We start from the raw sequence: 24,012 nt of genomic DNA, 5'->3' as shown, positions 1-24,012 counted from the left end.
TAATGACAGCTCTGATTTTTCAGAAGGAAACTTATGTACCAATCGGTCATAACCAAGATAAATAGACAAATAAATAAACTTACAGAATATAGCCGATGCTCAATCAGGATTTTCAACGAACACGTGGGAGACAACCAATCCAGAGCTCAATCACTCCAATGTCTACGTTGCACAATGCACAACAATAATTTCATTTTTCAGAATAGTTGGTATAAATTATTTAACACTGAATTACTGTTTACTTAAAGGAAAGCTCAGGTTTATACTGCAGACTTGGATTTAGTAAATCACAACCTAAGACGCGGGCACATTTTGTGTCGGCGTTCGGTTTCTTTGGAAAGGGTTATTAATCCAGTGGCGAATGTTTACATGGAGGTGAAGGGTCCCTCAAAATTTATCCAATGTTGGTACAAACTAATAAATATTGAAATTTTACTTAATCATCAACGTTTACTTAAATACACAAAATTATCTTATAAATCATATGTAATAGTAATAAAGGAAAAATAAAGTAACTAGGAAAAACACATCGTCTAATATTGATTATAATTCTAATTTTAATCTTACTTTTAATTTTAACTTTACTAGTGTTAATTATAATTATTCAACTTAAATTAATTTAAATCTTAATTGTAACGATATTTTAATCATAATCTAATTTTGATAAAAACTAATTAAAAATATTCCTACTTCATACATAAAAACAAAAATTAAAAAATATATAAACAAACGAAGTGTTACTAACCTCTTGTGATTAGGGATGTCAACGGAACAGTTATGGTACGGGTAGTAGAGACCCTACCTGCTGGATAAATATCCATCATGTATCCATACCTATATTTGTGCGAGTATTCGCTATGTGAGTACCCACATATTTTTTTAATATCTACGGATATCTACGGGTACCCACTAGTATTTACAAAAAGAAAAATTTAGTATTTAATAAAAATATTTAACCATAAATTCAAATAAAAATACAATGCATAACTTTTATAAATCTCAAACAAAGTGAAAATAACTCATTTAAATAGTGTTGAATGACAATTTACAAATAAATGGAGATTTTTTAAAATCAATTAATAAAAAATAACTCATTGAAAATCAATGTATTAATATTTAATAATTTATTTTTAATTTCAATTAGAGTATAGAGGATACGGGTATATGTGGGTATGGGTATCCACGGATACGGATACAATGATACCTGTAAACACCTCGTTAACATGCAGGTATAAAAAAATACTTGTACGAGTTACTTGTAGGTATCTATTTTCAATATCCATCTCCTACTCATTGTAGGTTTTATCCGCGGATACTTGCCGATACGAATTTTTTTGACATCCCTACTTGTGATGATGACTTCATGGCTGACAACGGTGACAAATTCAGGTTGACAACAAAGAGATAACGATATTGTGTTATTGTTGATGCTATCAAATTAGCAATAAATTATAGCAACTTGAGTATTGCCAAGCTAGTAGTACTAGTACAAAAAATATGATTTCACATTTAGCGATAACGACAGGTTAAATGTAGGGGTCACAAAATGGTCATTTCGATCCATTTTGGTCCGATCCACCCTTGATCTGTCATAAAGGGTTGGATCGGGTTGACCCGCCACCAAAAAATGGGTCGAAAATGCAACCCACCCCACCACAAGGTGGGCTAATGATGGACAATCTATTTTTTAATTTTAATTTTTCGAAATTTATTTTGTGTTTATATTTATAAATAAATATTTAAAATATATTTAATCATATAAATATTTTATAAGCTTTGAATTGATTACTTAATATTTTAAATAGATAAATTAAAATAATCATTAAATTTACATGTTAAATTACTCTATTAAACTAATAGTTGAAACTTAATTTGTGAGTGTTAATGATTTAAATTATATTAATATTACATATTTAAATATTCACAAAAATATAATATAGAAATTAATCATTTTAATTATGTATATTTTAATTTTAAATTTAGAAAAGAAAAAATAAAAAAGCAAAACGAACCAACGGTCTAGGGGTGGGCTGTCTCGCCTTTGGTCCGCCAAAATGGGCTTGCGATTTGAAAATTGCAACCACTAGTGAAGTTTTGCCATTTTAACTCGTGTTATAGGCCTTGGTTATCACTTAATCGAAGCATAAAATGGCTTGGTGAAGACCCGAAGCCTAAAAGTTGGCAAATATTTCAAAAATGCCATTGGGACAGTGATATTTGGCCTCAAGTGGAATTGGATCGGTGCCAAAAACTATTTTCTGCCTCGTGAATCACTTTTCTTCTTCTTTCTTAGGTGCGCGTTTTCTCATTCACGTTCTGGCTTGGCGAAGTGTGATTTGGAGGCTCCGAAGTGGGTGTGAGTTCGTTGTTGATAAGGAATCTTCAAGTGAGACGAATTTGAGGATATATTCTTTTTAAAATTGTTCTTGGCTTAGGCCTTTGGTTCTTATAAAGATTACATCTTTGTGGCGAGGGAAGACACATCGGAAGACTTATTATGGTGTTTACGCTCAACCACTTGATGCTAGCTTGGAGAAGAAGGCTTGATCTTGGCAACACATAAATGTCATAAATAGGACTCGAACCCTAGTCCTCTCACACAACCAAGTACTCTCAACCACTTGAGCTAGTACTTTTCCACGTCACAACCAATAAATGTTATACATAGGACTCACACTACCCGCATTTATTAAATAATTATTTATTTAATTATTTAAATTTTGCGGCTCTTACAACGTCTATGAGATTTTCTTCCAATTTGACCCCAACCATGTATAATCCAATGAAATACGACATATAATAATTCTCACGCATTTATAATAGCATTTTTTTTTCTGATTAGAAACATCTCAAAACATCCAAAACATCAAAATCGAACCATAGGGCTTGCGTCGCCTGGCTGGTCAATCACCACCACCAGGCCCTTCATCAAAACCCAGAAAAGTGGGTTAAATAACTATGTGTCGCCTAGGAGCTTACCGCCAAGCGGTTCCTCTTGGCTGCTAGGGTTTCCTTTGCCATTCCACCTTCATGCCAAACAAAATTTTGGCAAAAAGAAAGTTTAGTTTAGGTTCACCAAGGTTCAAACCCATACCATGCTAATTGTCAAATCAATGTATAACCATTCAACCAATTCATGTTTCATGATAATTTATATAATTCTATGATTATATTATCACTCATCATGATCCAGTACATATTTAAAATAATAATAAATTAAATAGCACATAAATGGCATACACAAGACTTGAACCCAAGTCCTCTTACACAATTAAGTACTCTCAACCATTTAAGCTAGTTTTTTTCCATATCATACATGTCAGAATTAAATGCCATAAAAGCTCTACTACTCGTAATTATTAAATAATTATTTAAATTTCATGGGTCTTACAAGTATGATGATTTGATTGGACCATAGTTTGAGACCGGTTTCCCTACTCAATCCAAACCAGTTAAATAAATGAGTGATCAAGTCTTCATTAAGCATAAATCAAACCACAAACAATTGAATGAAAACAAAGATAAATACCCAAGAAGTAAGAGTATATAGAATCAAAATTGATTACATCAAACCTGTGCACGAGGGACTTCATCTACTCATAGAATATTACCATGCAATTCCAACAACATCTACACATAAAATTTACGCTAAGAGCACCTCTCTCGTGCCTCACATACTTTATTCTATACTACTGCTACATTTTTCAGCCATCACTCAATACTTCTAATCAAGACCTAAGGTTTTTATTTACAAAAATTTTTGGGTGATGCTCAGCCTAACTTTTGGCCCTCAGCCATACACCGCCTTAAGTGCTAATCACATTTTCTTGTGGCTCAACCATGCACCCCTTAAGTGTTAAACACATTCTCTTGTGGCTCAACCATGCACCTCCTTAAATTTTGAGCACATTCTCTTATGGCTCAGCCATGCACCATCTTAAGTGCTAAGCACATCTCTCGTGGCTCAGTCATGCACCGCCTTGAGTGCTAAGAACCATTTTGTTATGGCTCAGCTCCAAAAATCATAATCTAGATCCTTCTTGCATCGCTTTATTGGAGCTTAACCGTGAATGTTTTGGCTTAGTTGCATCATTTTCAATTCTTCATGAAATTGCTACAAAATCATCAAAAAATCATTAATTTCTTACTTTTTCTTTTTAGTACCTCGTTATGTAATTATAAGGTAAAATGAGTTGTTTACTGATAATGTAGATTTTTACCATTATCTTATATATCTTTTGTTAACATAATCAACTCTTCTTAAGCTTTTAACCCACTTAATCCTCACTTTTACTTTGCTTTTGTGAATAAATACAATATGGATTACATAAATCTAGAGATGTCAAAATGGGTTTCAACTTGTGAGCAAACCTGGCTCACCACAGGTTCGAGCCGGGTTAGGTTGAGAAAAATTCAAAATATTCAAAGGTGGGTTGAACTCAACCTGGCTCTCTTAACCCACGGGTTAAATGGGTTCAAACCAGGTTGAAGGTGGATTGACCCACTTAACCCACCAACATTTTTTTATAATTTTTAATAATTTTTTTTAATAATTATTTACTACTCCTTATTATATAGGTTCACAATTTCATATTCTTAAATGCTAGAATGTTGCTCAAAAATATTTGAATAGTTTAAATGTTTAATTAATTTGACTGTCAAGTAAGATACGTTGATACTTTAATCCTTAACTATAATCGTTATAGTAAATTATTCAAGCAATCGTCTTATAATTGTTTTTGTCTAAATTAGCATGACAAAAATGTGCATTTTTATTTATATTTTGATGGACAACATAACAGAAAATGTGTATTATTAATCGTGTTTTATTGGACTGTATGGACATTTTCTTGGAAACAATTCATCATATTTTGGTGGTAAGCATTATGAAGACATTGGTTCTTTATTTTACTATGATTATCATCTCATGGGTTGTTTAAAAAATTATTTAAATATTTGAATACTTAAAAATAAATAAATAGATAATTTTTTTATGTGGGTTGGTGAACCAACCTCTTAACCCACCAACTCGTGGTGGGTTGAGCCGGGTTGCAAAATTTCTGGCTCACCATAAAGTGAGCCGGGTTGGGTTCACTCATTTTCAACCTAGCTTGTGGTGAACGCTAGAAGTCAAGGCTCAACACCATTCTTCTCGCATTTTTCAACATTGAGCATCAGTTGGTTCACATTTTTTGGGCGCTTAGCACCATTTGGTTCTCATTTTTTGGCACTAAGCACTAGAATTTAGCATTGAGTGTTTATTGGCTCATAAAGTTGGACACTGATGTGGCAAATTTAACCTATTTCTTTTGGATTTCTCGAGTGGAAGGCATCTTTGGAAGTGGGAGGCACGAAGAACACATTTTGGAAAGCTTGGAGATCTACTAGGGCTCGTGGGAACAACTCTTTCTTCCTCTTTGTATCTCCTTTCTCTTTCGTTCTTCCATTTGTAAGCTTAAGCTCTCTATGGCAATGGAGAGCTAAACCCATTTTTGTTGGGGTTAGCTGTAACCTTTAAACTCTTGTGTAAATGCAAATGTTTTGAATATATATATATATATATATATATATATATATATATATGTATCTTTCATTAAATGCAAGTCTTCTTGTTTCTTCACTTAATGCCTTCATTGATTTTGCCATCCATTTGCATGATATTTGGTTCATTGGGTGTGGAAATATCTATTGAAACCTTGATTTGGAATAAGAAAACTCAATGAAGCTTGTATCTAGGAATGGGGCTTGTCCCATTGGTTGTCTTAAACCCTAGTGCATAAAGTGGGTTTGTTTATTAAGAGTTGAAGGGATTGACTCTTAATAAGGAAATTTAGGCTCATTCCACTAAGAAATTAGGGTTTGAGTAGATTTGTGGGTTGACATTAGCATATTCATGTAGAGGATGTAAAATTGTATCTACATGAGAGCGAAGTAGGTGAATTCTAAGCCCGACAATATCAATTCATATGATTTCTAATCTCTTCCATTCACTAAGTGCCTTTAACTTCCAAAGTTCATATTTAATCATTCATGCACAAATTTACTTTCTTACATGAAAATCAAAAATATGGTCTTACATGAGTCTCTTGGTGATAGAGGTCGTACCCCACCAAATTAAAACAGATTAAATGCAGTATCTGAAAGTTGAACCAAGTCGTCTCCCAACGACCAATGTTCTTGTTCAAAGCTTCATTTTCCAAACAAACACAAACCTATAACACAAGGGGGAAGGGGGTTGGCAAATTCAGATTTTAGAATTACGAAAATATATTTAAACAGTTTTGCAAATGTTAATAAAACATATTAAAAGCAGTATTGACATCCTTGAATTTGAATGCAATGTTACTCATCACAGGTCACGCTATTAGGGTTTCGGTCTCACCCAATCCACTCGTTCAGACCCACTAAGTGAGGGTTAAAAATGTGTTTCAATATGCAATTAAGCAATGCATACATCCATTCATCTGTGACAGTTAACCCAATTCATTAAGCATGAACGAAATCAACCATGAACAGCCAACCCAATCTATAATTAAGCATTAACAGAATAAAAGTAACCATTCATTACAAAATCAAGATGAAGAGAGGGAAAACACGAATTCAAAACAAAACCTCAAAGTTCAATTGCATCTCCTTCAAGTAGTCAATACATTAAGTTAGAAAGCCATGAAATTCGAATTACAAAGCAAAGGTAAACAAAAATACACCACCATTATGTAGAAAATGGACTGCAATAGTGTGCAAATTGCTCAAAAAATGCTCCAAAACGTGTGGGAAACAAGTGAAAACGAAACCCCCCAAATTGGTGTTCTCTCAAAAACCTAAAAATTGAGAATGGGGAGAGAGTGATGGCTACCCATGAAGGAGAAGACCTAAAACGTGGTGACATCAAATCTGCCACTCATATTTACAAAAATGTCATTCTGCCACGCAGAATTACAAAAATGACACTACTGGACCTCAAATGTTGGCTCATTCACTTATATGACGTGAAAATGGCATTGCAACTCTCTTCATCTGAAGATTAATATTCAAACTCCAAAATTGCTTCACCCAGATACCTAAAAATAATTAAAAACAAAAATTAGGCCAAATAATGTGAAATTAACCCAAATTCGGAATAGTGGCCCACTAAAGCCCAACAGATGAAAACACATTAAAGATAAACAATTAAGCACTAAACAACTGTCAAATGGGTACACAAAGGCTAGTGGAATGGAGAAAAATAATAACTCATCACTTGGGAAATGATATCTCGGTCTTACCGGTTACTAGTTGCGCGACCTAGTACGCTTGCTAGAGTCTTAACATTTACTTACAAAATATGATCAATTAAAGCATAATAAGTATCAAGTTCATATGGAAATTTTACATATTCTAGACACTTATCATAAGTAAAATTAGTTGATTGATTGTTACTTCAGCCATTTTGATATGTTTATCACATATCTATATGCACAAGCTATTTAAACTATTGAATACATTTTTTAACTGTCTAAATAAGTACAGGACATTCACACACCAGACCACTAAACTTCTAGGCCAAGCAAAGATGAACCATAAATCTTCAAGCTTTAAGGATACATCAAATCTTCATTCTTCATGACTCTTTAGGATAACACCAATGAACACGAAATTCATTTCTATCAAATAAGTTCTTATAAAGTCTATACTAAAGCATTAGTTAAATAAAATAAAGATAATATAAGAAGATTAAGATAAAAAAAAGGTTAGATAATAAAATAATAAATGAAAAAAAATTGTAAAAAGATAAAACAATAATAAAGAAATAGGTTGATTTCACTATTTTTCCAAATTAGGACTCCATTGGTTTTCTAAGTATTTTTATTGAATTGACTTTTGTCTTAGATTTCAAATTAATCAATGTAAATTCTCAATTAATTTGTTGGCATTCTCATTATTAGCCAAAGTACATTATCAATTAGAAGCAGCAACTTTCTAGATTATTCATAGTAAATTCAACCAAAGTACATTATCAATCAAATATTACCATGTCTAATCATGTTCATTATTTTTTCTCTTTTATCAAGTAAAAAGCTAATTAAGCAAAGTACATTCTTCAATAATTCTTGTTAAAGTTTTCACTTTTAATCAAAGTACATTCTTAATTATTTGCAAAAACCCATCCAATCACATGAAAACTTCTAACTTTAATCAAAGTACACTCTCAATTAAAATTCAGAACTCTTTGATTCATGTGATTGTTATGTTGGTGTGACGTGGCTCTAGAAGGGGGTGAATAGAGCCTAAAAGACAAATTCAAAAATTAGATGAACAAATATACAAATGCAAACAAATTAACTAATTAAATAAAAAGCATAGAGGTAGAGAATATGCACATAATAGATTTATACTAGTTCACCTCCACTTGAAGCTACGTCCAATGTCTTAAGCAATCTACTTGAGAAATTCAATTAATCAACACATTTGTTTAGTACAAACATCTTCAAGCTCCATCCAGTATCAACCTTTTCAAGTATCCTTCTCAATCTTGCTATGAGATCAATAATGAATAATTAGAATATTACAATATTCTATGAGGATCAAAACTGAGGAAGTAAGCCTTTTCTACTTTTGGCAAACAATCTCTATGAGGGCTTACCTTCTTTTGTTAGTTTTCTGAAAATTATGATAAATCTCATTTATTTTTTCATTACTAGTACGAAATGAACCCTATGAAGATGGAAATTTTCTGCAAAAGCTAGATGTCTGAATGTGGCACAACACTTGCATTTTTTTCTTTGAAGGTGATTTGTCATAATTGTATTCCTTAAACCCTTAGATATGTTATTACTCAGTCTAATGATAAAAAAAATTGTCGTTTAGTCTCTCATTTAAAAAAAAGAACTTTGTAATTTAATTCCAAGTTTTAGTCTTTTGTTTAGGCAAGTGATTTATTATGATCAAGGTAACTTGTCTCATGTAGTGGGGAAATGAGTAAAGCTTTTCTTATTCTTATACATTAGTAATGTAGTTGAGTGTCTACATTAGACTTTGTCTTGTTAAATATAATGAGTTTTGCATTGAGCCTTTTAAATAGACAAAGTAAACAAAAGATTGACAATGACTATATAAGGAAGAAAAATATTCATAAGGACTAATTTTCCCTTTGTACTATGTTGTGCTATCAATTTTTTTTTATTCAAAAGTCAAAGGTCGGAATTTTTTGCATCATGATGTTATAATGATTGATAATCGACATTGTCATTGTTTTTTATTATGTTTATTTTATCTTTAATTGGTATTTTTACTATTATCTTTTGAAACAATTAAAGGTTTATCCAATAATTTTAGAAAAGATAAGTATTTTATTTATTTTTAGATAATTAAGATTTTGTTAGATAATTTTGGAAAAGATAAATATTTAGGTTTTATTTCAGAAATATTTCATAGATAAGTGAAAATCCAGAAGATTGAAGAATATATCAAGGATTATCATGTAGTTAAATTCATTTAAATACATTTTCCAGCCATAGTTAGTTTGGCCCAATTCACCCAACAAGTTCGCATTGTGAAATTAGGTATTTAAACATGTTTTCACGAGGGTTTCATCATCTTGCACGTTTTCACAACTAGAAATCCCTAGGGTGTTGGAGAGAGAGGCTATTGGAAGCTATCTAGGTTGTTGGGAATTTCTTCGTTGTCCTACTTGGGTTTTAATCTTCATCTATAGAGGTTTTGTCCCTTTTGGGTTAATAAGGAAGATGAGTCTCGAAATTAGAGGTGGAGATGAGAATGGTAGGCATCATCGGAGCATGGAACAACTACCATAATTCTTGGGAGAGGCCTTGATTCTAATCTATGGTTTCAACTTCTTCCCTATTCTTCAATTTTATAAACCCTAGGTTCTCCACCATGGAGAGCTAAACCTATTTGTTGATATTATGTGTAATAAACTAATTTCTTAAGTATTTTGTGAGGTTAATAAGTATGCTCTTTTCCAATTCAATGTTAAGATTTGATTTTTATGCTTAATGCCTGTTGTGGCTTGAACACCTATGGCTTGATTGTGATTGTAGAGTTGTTTGAAAATCTCTCTTGAACCTAAAACTAAAATTAAGTACCTAATGGAAATTGTATATAGGTATAGAACTTTCTTCACTAGTAATCATAAGACTCTTGAACTTAATACATGATTTCATTTTGATGATCCAAGAGATTGAATTTTGATGAGTTATCATAGGTCGAAAGTCTCTAAGGATAGGATTTGAGTATATTTATAAGTTGATTTTAACATGGAATTGGAATTCAAATATTTATAAATGAATGAGAATGAACTGAATGAAATCTAGTTTTAACAATTGTAAATATTGTATGTTCAATTTCTGTTGCACACCAACTATTTGATAAAAATACAAAAAAGGAGTTTCTTTGTGTTTTTTGTGAACTTTTTTGTCTAAATGAGTGTGAATTGCAAGAGTTGTCAAGTGTTACACAAGTCTTTTAGAAAAATGGTATCTAGACTTTTCACGTTATTTCTTGTATGTTTTGGTACAGTTAGTACTCCAATTTTCATGTTTTTTCCTTGCTAAATATTTCTTTTTAGTTTAAATAAATAAGTTTGTGCTTTAATTAATTAGCTTTTGTTGTTTGTTTCGAAAAAAATCAGTTTTCATAAAAATATAGTAAAAATAATGTTTTAGTAGTCCTTTATTTATATTAGTTTTGTTCTTTTAGAATTTCACTTTTTATAATAAATTATTTTGCTAGGAACCTCCTTTCTTTTTGCTATTTTAAGTTTTAAACCCCTTACCCTTACTTTTGTTTTTCAGATCAACCCTGATGATGGTGAGTCAACTAAAGATTTTGACCAAGGCTTTCCATCAAAACATGCATTTCATTTAATGTGGTTGATCAATCATTTGCTTCTGATAAACGAAGGCATGAGGAGCACTCCCTCAAGAACAAAAACTTGATGCACAATAAAGAATGAGCCTGATGAACGCGAACCAGAAGAACTCAATGCGTGAGAGAATCTGATGGAGGCGATTCAAGCTTGATGCGTGATGAGATCGTGTCAGATTCGAGATGGATGAACGAGAGAATATCAAAGTGAGATCAAGGGTGCAAAGAAAATTTGGTGCGAGATCCACAATTCAGGTTCGGATTTGGGTTGAGGAAGCAAAATAGGTTAGTTTTTCGTGATCTTCTTTTGTTTTGTAAAGGGTTTTTAAGGGGAAAATGAGGTTTTTATAGGGGGAGGAAGAGAGAGTGAGAAATATTGAGAGCTAGGGTTCGTAGGGTGTTGTGGTGAGGAAGAGAGAGTCAACTATAAGGGGGTTTCCTATTCTCCGACGAGCACAAAGTGGCTCGCGGGATTGGGTTTCCTCTAATGTCTAGGTGGTTTCACTTGGTCCATCACGAGCACAAAGTGGCCGTTATTGTGCCGAGTGAGATTTCTTTCACCATTTAAATTTCAGCATTCTCTTAATCTCGTGTAACTCCTAATTTTGAATGAACTATATTGAGTCAGTTTTAAATCCGGTTGCCATTTTCTGATTGTTTAATCTGTGCCAACATTTTATGCTTTTTAGTCTTCACATTCTGAACCAGTTTACTTTCTTTTACTACTTTATAAGTTTTCAATTCAGTTTCTCATTCTTGATTTAGTGGTTGAGAGTGGGTTCAATATCTGCACACAATTATGTTTCCTCTTGCAAATTAAGTGATCCCAAAGTAGGCACAAATTATCTAGATGTCTTCTTGAGTGCAGAGGAATCCATGATAATATCATGTACTCTTTTTCAATTTGTTATTTTGTACAATTTATTGATTTATGATTTATGATTTTGTACAATTTACTTTCCTTTTCTCAGATTTAAAATTCTTGCAGAATTTAGTTTATATGATCATATGGTTTCTATTAGTATTAGTGGTAGGGACTTTTATCTCATGCATTTTAAGTTTATACACCTACATCTACATCTAGTAGTTGGCATGATTGAGTATTCAACATTGTCAGCTGAACTCACTACTATGCTTCTGCTTTAATGTTTCAATACAGTGTCATGCATTTTCTTAGTTAATTCCACCACACTGCATCAGTTTACTTCTCTACAATAGTTTGTATTAGGTTCTTGTAATTTATGCCTTTATTAGCATCAATCTCGTTGGTTTCTTCTGCATAGAGTATGTTTGCATTGTGATTAAATCACCTATCCAACGGGGCTGCCTTCAAATGGTAATTTTGGTATTATGAGCTGGTCTTGAATCTACACTTAGCATTTGTATAGCATATTGATATAATTATGGATATGCATTTGAGTGAGTTAGTGTGGGTGTGTTGTTACTGTTATGTGGTTTTGGTCTGCTACTGTTTTATATAGAAACTAGGGAAAACTGAAAAAGATAGGTATGTATTATTCAGCAATTTATGCAGTAAAATAGTAATGGGCTATAATTCTGCAGCAAAAGAATAATTCTAGAGTCATAGACTCCTCCAGAGAATACCTCTCCTCCCACCCAAAAGACTAACTGACTCCCCCTCACTACTCTCCTCTCTCCCATATACCCAAACCCACTAAAATAGAATCTCTTACACGTCAGCCCTACTTCCTAACTAATTTCTCACTCCTTCCCCACTTGGCCCTACTTTCTTTCTTCTGGTATAAACATTCCATATCTTGGGCCTACCATCAATAATTGTGCCTTGTTGAATAACAGGCCCATGCTCCTTTCTCACTATATGACCCTTATTTGGAGTCCTATCATTACCCCCCTCTGCAACTACAACCTTGTCCTCAAGGCTGAATAAAGGAAATTGACTTTGCAATAGCACTTCATCTTCCTATGTTGTCTCTTCCTCGGTTCTTCCCTTCCAATTCACCAACCATTGGTTAATAATGGTACCCTCCTTAGAAATTTCCCGAACTGCTAACACTGCCTCGGGCTCTTCCATCAATTCTTCCTCTATGCCCAATTCTGGTGGCAAAACAGATTCCACCACATGGTTCCCAATCGCCTTCTTCAGTTGAGAAATGTGAAAAATTGGGTGTACTATGGCTAATTCTAGCAGCTGCATCTTATAAGACACTGCTCCAGTTTTTTGAATTATTGGGAAAGGTCCATAATACCTAGGTGCCAACTTTTGATTAATACGTCGAGCTATGGTCTGCTTCCTATGTGGCCACAATTTGACAAACACCCACTCTCCCACCTCCAATTGCATGAACCTACGTTTTTTGTCTGCAAATTTCTTCATCTGATGTTGAGCTCGCAACAACTGATATTTCAATTGTCGAATGGCCTCATCTCTATCAACCAAGTCAGCTGCTACTGTTTCCACTCGTGTTTCCCCTTGTGTAAAACACACTAATAGAGGTGGTGTTCTCCCATAAACCACTTCAAAAGGAGTTTTGCTAGTAGATCCATGAAACGTAGTATTATACCATAGCTCTGCCCAAGGTACCCAATATGACCAATTCTTAGGTTGTTCTGACACAAAACACCGCAAATAAGCTTCTAAACATCGATTAACTACTTCTGTTTGACCATCAGTCTCTGGATGGTAAGCTGAACTCATTTTCAATGTTGTTCCCTGCAACCGAAATAATTCTTTGTGGAATACCATGAAGTCTCACAATCTCTTTAGCAAACAGTTCAGCAATCTCCCTTGCAGTTTAAGGATGTTTCAGCAAAATGAAATGACCATATTTAGACAACCGGTCCACCACCACCAATATCGCCTGAAACCCTTTTGATTTGGGCAATCCTATAATGAAATCTAGGGAAACATCTTCCCAAATCCTATCCAGAATAGGTAAGGGTTGAAGTAATCCTGCTGGAGAAGTTGCCTCATACTTCTGGCGTTGGTAGACCTCACATGCCTTAACAAATTCTTGAACCATCCCCTTCATACCATTCCAATAGACATTTCCTGCAATACGTTTATAGGTTCTTAGAAAACCCGAGTGACCACCTGTTGGTGACGAATGAAACTCAGTTAAAATGGTTGGAATTAAAGATGACTTTGTGGATAACACCAATCTGTTTTTGTAAAATAACACCCCTCGATGTATGCTGAAACACGCAACTGATGAGTCCCCTTGCTGCAACTTCTGCACCACTTGTTGCAAGAAAGGGTCCAATTTAACTTCGTTTTGGACATGTTGTTCCTGCAGCCATATTGGAAAAGATTGAATCTCCTTCAATTCACCATCTTCAAACATTCTTGACAGTGAGTCAGCAGCCTTGTTATCCGGACCAGGTTTGTAAATCACCTCAAACTGATATCCCAACAGCTTTGCCAACCAATTTTCTTGAGCTATAGTGGTGATCCTTTGATGTAAAAGGTGTCCCAAGCTTTTCTGGTCAGAATACACCTTGAAACTTCTTCCAATCAGATACGGTCTCCAATGTTGGACAGCTAAGACTAACGCTATTAACTCTTTTTCATAGGCTGATTTATTTAAATTGTTAGGTGACAAAGCTTTACTGAAATAAGCTATTGGGTGATCGTCTTGCATCAACACTGCCCCTATCCCTACTCTAGAGGCATCACACTCAATTGCAAATGGCTTGGAAAAATTATGCAAGGTCAATAGAGGAGCGTGAGTCATTACTTTTTTTAATTCTTCAAAAGCCAACTCTGCCGCAGGACCCCAATGAAACCCGTCCTTCTTTGTCAATCCCGTGAGAGGTCTAGCAATCTTACCATAATTCGCAATAAATTTTCGGTAGTACCCCGTCAAGCCCAAAAAACCTCTTACACCCTTTACATTATGAGGAATAGGCCAATTCAACACACTTTTAATTTTTTTGGGTCCACTGCCTACTCCCAAAAACACACTTCTTTCTATTTACCTTAAAGTATTGTTCACGCAGCAACTCCAACACTATAGCTGCGTGTTTCAAATGCTCCTCCCATCCTTTGTTGTACACTAGTATATCATCAAAGAATACTAGAACAAACTTTCGTAAATATGCCTTGAAAATATTATTCATGGTTGATTGAAAAGTTGCAGGGGCATTAGTCAGCCCAAAAGGCATCACCAAAAATTCGTAGTGACCCTCATGTGTCCTAAAAGCCGTTTTATGAACGTTTTCCTTCGTCATACGTATTTGATGATATCCCGATTTCAAGTCTAGTTTTGAGAAATAAATCGCTCCATGTAACTCATCTAATAACTCCTCTACAACTAGAATGGGATATTTATTAGGAATTGTAACCCTATTCAATTCCCTATAATCCAGATACATGCGCCAAGATCCGTCCTTCTTCTTAACAAGAATGACAGGGCTGGAAAACGCACTTGAACTATGTCTAATAATTCCCTGCTTCAACATCTCCCCTACCTGTTTTTCAATCTCCTCCTTATGGTGATATGGGTATCGGTAAGGATGCACACTAACCGACCCCGTTGTAGGCTGCAATTCAATGGAATGAGTAACAACCCTGCATGGTGGTAGTCCTTGTGGCTCCTAGAAGACAACCGCAAAATTTGCTAAAATTTGTCGAATATCTCCAACTTATTTATCAAACAACCCTTGTTTCAAATTGGACTTTTCATCAAGACTGTTCCCTTTAACCAAACTCTGGAGGGAAGTCACTGTTTGCCCTTGTTGTCCAGATTTCCTATGTTTCTGACCGTGTAACTCTATTTGTTTGCCATGCCAAACAAAACTCAAAGTCATCTCCTCCCAATCGAAAGTGACCTTCCCAAATCTCTACAACTAAGCAACTCCTAAAATCATGTCTACATCTCCCAACTCTAACACATATGGCGTTACTACAGTAGAGAATTCTCCTAATTGAATTTCCAGCTCTTTACATTTTCCCACAGTTGACACCTTGTGCCCATCTCCCAAACGCACCCCCATCGATTTCCCTTTGTCGACTTTCAACTCCATTGCAACCACCACATGAGGAGAAATAAAATTGTGGCTAGCACCATTGTCAATCAACAACCCCAAAGCTACTCCATGGAGATGACCCTCTAAACGCAAGGTTGAAGGATGATTCCGACCCCCACATGATATTTCGACCTCCGCAAACAGCCCCATAGACCCACATTCCAAGGTACGATCAACTTCCTCCTCTCGCAGCTCAATCGCGATAACCTCCCCCTCTTCATTAATTGTTTCGTCATCTACTAACACCACCAATCTCAATTGGCGCTCCGTACACTGGTGTAAAGGGTGGTATTTCTCACCACATTGGAAACAAAGCCCCTGAGCCTTCCTGTTCATCAGCTTAGAATACGGTAAATGCTTCGTACCACGATTGCGATTGGTGGTCGGAGTACGGTCTGCAGATACACGACTACCCTGCGGTGTCACAGATCTTGATTCGTGGGGACCCGAACTACTCACCGAAAATGATTTGGATTTTGTCCCTTGTGTTGGGTCTGGTCCAACTCCTAACCTCATTGGATATGGGCCTTAGCCTGACCCAGATCCAAACTTGTCGACTTGACCCGTACCCCAATCCCGATTACTTTTCCAAACACGTGCTCCTCCTCTTCTTTGAAATCCATCACCCTGTAATTCGATTTCACATCTCTAGCCAGACACATGGCTTGTAGACGGTTCACAGGGTTGAAAGTGCGAACCCTCCGTCGAATCTCTGATCGTAGTCCTCCAATAAAATAGCCTAGGTATTGCTCCTCTGGTAGCCGCGATACTTGAGATGATATGTATTCGAACTCTGCCAAATATTCTTCTACGCTACCCATCTGTAACAAATCTTTTAATTCCTCAAAAGGATTATTACTGGTACGACCCCATAATGACCTATCAACTCTCGTCTCAGCTAGGCCCACGACAAGTCCTTCTCAGATTCTTGTAGAAGGTTGAACCAATGAATGGTTGCACCTTCCATGCTCAACTTGGCTAAACGAACTTTCACCTCCTCGGTTGAGCCTTGCACCTCAAAATATGTCACCACCCCACAGGGTCAGTGCCGTCAAAAGATGGCAACTCAACCTTCTTCGCCGACATCTTATACTCTGCTCCAGACTCCATTCCCAAAAATGGAGATGTTTGACGATCCTCACAGCGTTCTGTATGCAACTTAGCAAACTCCTCCCAAATGGATTGGCGAAATTCTGCCAATGACTGACGTACTGATACTTCCATTGCTACCATTTTCTCCTCCAATGCTTCGACTCGGTCAAACATTTTTTGTGGCATGGACAACAATACTAGCTCCCCTCGTTATCCGGCAGGTCGGACCAATGATAGAAACTAGGGAAAACTGAAAAAGATAGGTATGTATTATTCATCAATTTATGCAGTAAAACAATAATGGGCTATAATTCTGCAGCAAAAGAATAATTCCAGAGTCATAGACTCCTCCAGAGAATACCTCTCCTTTCACCCAAAAGACTAACTAACTCCCCTCCACCACTCTCCTCTCTCCCATATACCCAAACCCACCAAAATAGAATCTCTTACATGTCAGCCCTGCTTTCTAACTAATTTCTCACTCCTTTCCGACTTGGCCCCACTTTCTTTCTTCTGGTATAAACATTCCATATCTTGGGCCTACCGTTAATAATTGTGCCTTGTTGAGTAACAGGCCCATGCTCCTTTCTCACTGTATGACCCTTATTTGGAGTCCTATCATTTTATGTTGGTTTGGTTGTTGTCCCATGTTTTGCTAGCATTTTAGCATAGTGCTCATCACGATAGGAACATTTAGCATTAGTCACATTCTGAAGCAGGTCCTGAACATGCATATGTAGTTAAATTTCACCCTTTCATTGCATTATTAGTTATGTTGAATTCAATTCTGTCTATGGGTTATAATGCATATAAATCTGATTTGATCATCCCAAGTAGATTTGGATTAGTGCACACTGTTTTACCGTCAAATCTTTGTAGGCATGTTTTGTTTCTCTATTGCATTAGTCACATGCTTAATTAGGTTTTGCACTTCCATATAGTAGCTTTCATCTAGGATTCATGCATTCTTTAGAAACTCTACATTTATATAAGCTTTGTATATGTTGGATTAGTGTATTTCACGCTTTCACTGTAGTGGTTGTTTATACTCCAACTTTTAGCATTATAAATTAGCATTCATTGAATCATATCCCTCATTTAGGATCTTCTTTATTCCATTTTAAGTCGCTTTTTCGTTCCATTTTAGATAATGCCCATCATCATTTATATAGAAGTAATTGATGCATTACATTCATGCATCTCTTAATTTTGTTTACATCATGCATTTACTTTAGATTTTAATTGAATAAATTCTAATCTTCTTTCTTAATTTGTCTTTAATTTTATTTTTCCCCTTTGTTTTCTTTTATTTTAATTTTATGAGATTAAATTACGCTAAGCTTAATAAGTACCATTTCCTTGGATTTGATACCTAGGGTTTCCTTATATTTCATTAAGGGGATTTTGGTTTTTGTTACTTTAAGCGCGACTTAAAAACGAGTTAACAAAATAGTGTCGTTGCTGGGGAAATGACGACTTAAGTTTTAGCTTGCATGGTTTAGTCTTGAATCCATATGCATAGTTTTATGTTTTTCTTCTATTTATTTTTCTATCTATTAAGTTCCTTAAATGCTATCATTTGGTTTCACTTTTGTTTTGTAGTATCACGATTTTGTTGGATATAACCCCTTTGTTTGAGAACCTGGTTGAGATAACAGAACTTTGTCAATGGAAATATCAATGAAGGAGCTGGACAACCATGAGATGGGCTTCCAACTTCCTTGCATTCAAATGCCAAAATTCCAAGGGACACCAAGCTTTGAGTTGAAGCCTAAATTAGTGAAGTTGCTACCAAAGTTCCATGAGCTAGTGCATGAAGACCCTTATAAGCACATCAAAGAGTTCAACCGGATATGTTCCTCCATGTAGCCTATTGGAGTTCCAAAGGAAGTTGTGATTATGAGGGCCTTCCCAATGTCCTTACAAGGTCGAGCAAGGGACTGGTTTATCTACTAGCAATACCCATTTGGTGCCCATTTTCAACTAGTTCCCATACTTCTTGAGAACCAAGGACGACCTTCATATGTAGACTCCAATTGTCAGTTGACAAATGACTTTTGTTAGCTTAGGCAGGGGCATACTATTTGCAAGGTTGACCATCTCGCTCAAATTCTTTGGTTCTCAAACACTCTTTCTTAAGCATTCAAACACTTAGGCTCTCTAGCTCTGATGCCAACTTGTTGACAAACAAGTCTTTCTAGATAAACACTGTATATTAGGACTTGTGTGAAACTTTGAATAGTACAAGCACTATTTATAGACCCTTTAATTTAGTCTTTCAACCACATACATTTAATACAATTAGTACCAAAATACCATTAATACATAACTATCTAACTATTATCAAAATACTATTAACGAACTTCTAGTTTTAAACACAACTATCCAACTACTATGAAAGTACAATTTAATGAACTCCATAATTATTATTAATAAGCACTCCAATCTTTTACGTTCTTCCAACTATTCTTGTCTAAGTTTATGTAACAAATATAAATATTATATATCGACATTCTTCACTTTTTCTATAAATAGAAAATAAATTTTCTATTGACGTGCTTTCTCTAGTAACTTAATTTAGCTATTGTAATTGTAGATGGAAATGAAGTAGGTAGGCACCCTCTGTACAATAATCTTTGACATGATTGAATCTGGTTTGGAGATAGTTCCTTGTAAATTTTAAAAGAAAATAATTTTTTAACAACTAAATTTTAAATTCCACCATATATACTTGATATATACTGTCGACATGAATTTTAACTATTTCAAGTTTTTATTTCTGTTCGTTTGTTCTTAACGAACATTACACAAATATTAGTAAATTTTTATTTCCTGATAACATTAGATGAAAATCATCAAAAATATTGGTTTTAGTTTAAATGCTCAGTTACTTATAAATCATAACTTGTATCTAATTATGATATATATTAAAAATAGTATTAAGTAAGGTCTCACTAACTATGACATTTATTTTAAAATAAAATAATGAGTGAGGACTATGTCATCACTTGATCCATGTTATATGTCAATTATTAACTAATATAGAAATCGTTTTATCGTTGATATGACTAACATTACTAGTAGATTTTCCAAATCTGGTAAATTCATTAGCCAACCCAGTTAGAGGGTGGGTCAAACTCCCACACAAAGCTGACAGTAATGCGTCCTTTCCCCAATTCGCATGGAATTCTGAAGATGCCGTGACCTTTCTTGTAGTGAATATCATTTCTAGTTTTCTTACTGTCGCTACATTCAATTTTTATTTATAATATATCTTATGTCGAATGCACATATGTAAAATACAAAATACATAAGTTATTCAATAATTGACTTTCCTACCGTTTTTCAGTATCTCTTATGTATAAAACTTCGGTGAAACAAATCAAATATGTTTTTAAGAAAATAATTTCAATAACTTTTAAATTACAATATTTAAACAATATATCAAACTATTTACAAAATTTGAAAAGTATTAAAATACAAATGTGAAAAGGCTTAGATGTGACACACAAATTAAAAGAAAAAGTAACTGATATGTAAGCAACACAGTTCCCACTCCTCACAAAAGTAACTGATACAAAATTTCTCTTAAAAAGAGTGTAAAAGAAACTTTTAAAAATGCCTTTTATTCGGCATGTCAATTTTTTTTCCTACTAAACTTGAGACACAAAAATAAACATATGTATATCCTAATAATAATTATTTTGTGTCTCATTAAATTTGGAGAAGTAAAAAAGAAGAAAGATGGTAGCATTTATTAATGAATGCCAGTGACTTTTACTTACTTGCTCACTTATTAATAGCTAATGCTGCCATCTTAGAGTTGCATAGGTTTGACCTCTCTTGGTTGCATATTCAAAGTACAGTTGAGGAAAGATCCAACACAGAATTTTGTTAATAAGTTTCCAATACCATATCCTCCATTGCTTCCAAAACGAGAGTGGACCAAAAATCATTCCATGGCCAAATATGAGTCCCACTTCCACACTAATAAAATTCCACTCAATTGTAGAAACTAATGTTTCATGTTCTTGTACCACCCGTGGCTGTCTGGGATCCAGTTCTTTAGTCAATGGAGGACCGTAGAGGCCATCATTTCCTTGAAAGGAAGAAGCTGGAAATGACTGAAGTTGGGTACCTGTTGGTATCTTTCCCACTAAATCATTAAAGGAGAGGTTCAGGACTGATAGGAAGAATAAAGTTCCTAGTTCTGTGGGAATGTTTCCTCCCAGTGAATTGTTTGATAAGTCTAAGGACTCAAGCTCCTTCATATTTCTAATTGATTGTGGAATTTGACCAGAGAAGGCATTATTTGACAAGTTAAGTGCAAAGAGTGACTTAAAATCAAATAGCTCATTTGGTATCTCCCCTTCAAAATGGTTGGATGAGAAGTCGATCGAAGTGAAGGCAGTTAGAATCTTAATCAGATCCATCCGTTGACCTTTTATTGTAACTGTTACTGAATCACGATAATATATTTGGTTACCATATTGAAGAAACTGATATTGGATATGTTTTACCTTGGATTCAGCTTGGTTTTCATCAGACATCATTGCCTCCCACCTTCTAAAGGAGTTTCCAGGTAGCTTGCCAGTGAAATTGTTGATGGCCAGATCCACTATTTGAAGCATATGCCATGTGCCGGTTGTCTTTGGACATCCAATGTGACCATGGAAATTATTGTTTCGTAAGACCAATACCCGGAGTGTGGATATGTTCTTCAACAAACACGGAAAGAGATCCATAATCTTGTTGTTTCCAAGGTCCAACACTTCTAATGAAGTACAATTTGAAAGAGAATTTGGAATCTTTCCATCTAATTTGTTGTTATGAAGATCTAGAGTCCTTAGAGAACAAGCAGCTGAAAACATATTTGGGACAGAGCCCGTGAGTATGTTCTTTCTCAGATTTAATACCCCAAGGTTCTTATTCATTGCCATTAAACATGAGGGAATTGTTCCAGAAATATTATTATTGGAAAGATCAAGCACTTGAAGATATGTAGCATTGCAGAGGGAATCAGGGATACTGCCACTCAAAGTATTGTTTGAGAGAGAGAGAAAAAATGTGAAAGGCAGGTAATTACCAATGTCTTGTGGGATAACAGAGTTAAATTTGTTGCTTGAGAAATCCAAATAGAGCGCATTTTCAGGAATAACAGGTAATGGCCCTTGAATTTTATTATGATGAAGATCAAGGCCAACCAACTTGGAAGGTAAATTCTTCAAAGGTCCTTCCAAATGAGTCAACAAATTATGAGAAATATTAAGCCTTTCAAGATTCTGTAGTTTCCAAATCCAGTTGGGCACCATTCCTTGGATATGGTTATCCGAAAGATCTAGAGAAACTATTGTGGAGTGATTTCTCAAGAAACCAGGGAATGTTTTCAAGTTGCAGGATGCCAACCTTAGACTTTTTATGTAGGGAAAGTAAGATGGGTCAGTATTTGCAACATTCACATCGACTGATAAGTTGTTGTTTGAAAGATCAAGTGTAGTTAAATTTCTAAGATCCCAAAGCTTATTTAGATGCATTGTCCCATTTAACTTGTTTGAAGAAAGTATGAGGATAGAGAGTCTACTGAGTTGGCATATGGATGATGGAAAAGACCCTGATAGATTATTGCTACTTAGGTCGAGGATTATTAATTTAGAAGAAGACACATTGGTGAACTCATCTAGTTGACCAAAGTGATTATGGGAAAGCATAATTTTTTGCAGCTGTGGGAGTGTAAAAAGGGTTGAAGGAATGATCCCACTAATCGAGTTATATCGCAGGTTAATGCTAACAAGATTGTTCTGTCCTTCAAAGTGAGAAGATGATAAAAGTGCACCACTCAAACCATTATTAGAAAGGTCTAAGTAGGCAAGCTTTTTGGCCATGTCAAATGATGGAATTCGACCTGTGAAGTTGTTATATGACAAGTCTAGGTAAATGAGTTCTGTGAGGTTTGACAATGAATTGGGAAGCGTTCCGTTAAATCGACAATAAGAAAAATCCAATTCAGTTAAGTTCCTCATGTTCCCAATAGAGTTTGGAAATGCTCCAGAGAAGCTTGTGTTACTTACTCTTAAGGTCTGAAGGGATCCGGGTGGGAAGTCTGGAAAGAAACCTTGGAGATTGTTGTTGAAAGACACGTCAACAATTGACAATGTTACAATGTTGAAGATGTTCTGTGGAAATGTTCCAGTCAACTGACAAGAAGAAAGACTTAGGATGGTCAGAAATTTCAAATTGGCAAATGTTTCTGGAACTTCGGAAGATAAATTGTTGGCATCAAGAAAAATGACTGAGAGATTCTCAAGGCTTGCCAGGGAAGGATCCAGGGGTCCTGAGAGATTGCAGTATGACATGCGAACTTCTTGCAGGTCATGTAGTGACATCAAGGCACTAGACCATTCATGTCCTGCAGCTGATATACTTACACCATCTAAATACAGTTGCCTAATACTTGTGAGATTTTGGACAAGCTTTCTTAGATTTGGGTTCTCAAGCTTCAGTGCATGCCCAGTTAAAAAGGAAAAACAAGAGAGATCAAGAGTAACCAACCTTGTCATTTGAGAAATCTCTATTGGAATCTGACCCACAAAGCCCGCATATGACAAATTGAGATAAGTCAAATTTTCCAATCTATTGAATGCAGAGGGAATGACAGAGTAGAAATCATTTTCAGCCAAATTCAATTTTTGGAGATATTGAAGACTGAAAAGGCTGCTTGAATCGTCAATACCACCAGTGATTGATTCTCCACTGAGGTCAAGAGCAGTAACATGTCCCTTCTTGTCACAAGATACCCCTATCCATCTGCAGCAATCATTACTTGGATCCCATGACTTCAGTTTGGTGCTCCTTTGAAAGGTGAAAGTGAGGTTGTTCTTGAGTTGGAGCAGCAATGACCTCTGATCATCAGAACAAAGGCCAGAAACCGGAAAGAGGTTGTGACAGAGGCACAGCCAAAACAATGGCATCGCCAGAACTGGTGAGACTAGCACAGTTCTCATTGAAGATGATAACTATGATAATGACACACCTAGGCCACAGACAGAA

General features: G+C 35.1%; 1 protein-coding gene across 1 annotated transcript; it reads right to left on the bottom strand.

Moving 5' to 3' along the window:
* Nucleotides 1-20,478: 20,478 nt before the first annotated feature.
* Nucleotides 20,479-23,995, bottom strand: LOC114166457 (receptor-like protein 7). The gene has a single exon (XM_028051194.1). It carries the CDS (start codon nt 23,964-23,966, stop codon nt 20,769-20,771), a length of 3,198 nt encoding a protein of 1,065 aa, XP_027906995.1. The 5' UTR covers nt 23,967-23,995; the 3' UTR covers nt 20,479-20,768.
* Between the last annotated feature and the right edge of the window lie 17 nt (nt 23,996-24,012).

The sequence above is a fragment of the Vigna unguiculata genome, chromosome 10 (assembly GCF_004118075.2).
Source record: "Vigna unguiculata cultivar IT97K-499-35 chromosome 10, ASM411807v1, whole genome shotgun sequence".
Lineage (NCBI taxonomy): Eukaryota > Viridiplantae > Streptophyta > Magnoliopsida > Fabales > Fabaceae > Vigna > Vigna unguiculata.
The sequence above is the reverse complement of the archived record's forward strand: the minus strand, read 5'-3'. Positions and strand labels throughout refer to the sequence as shown.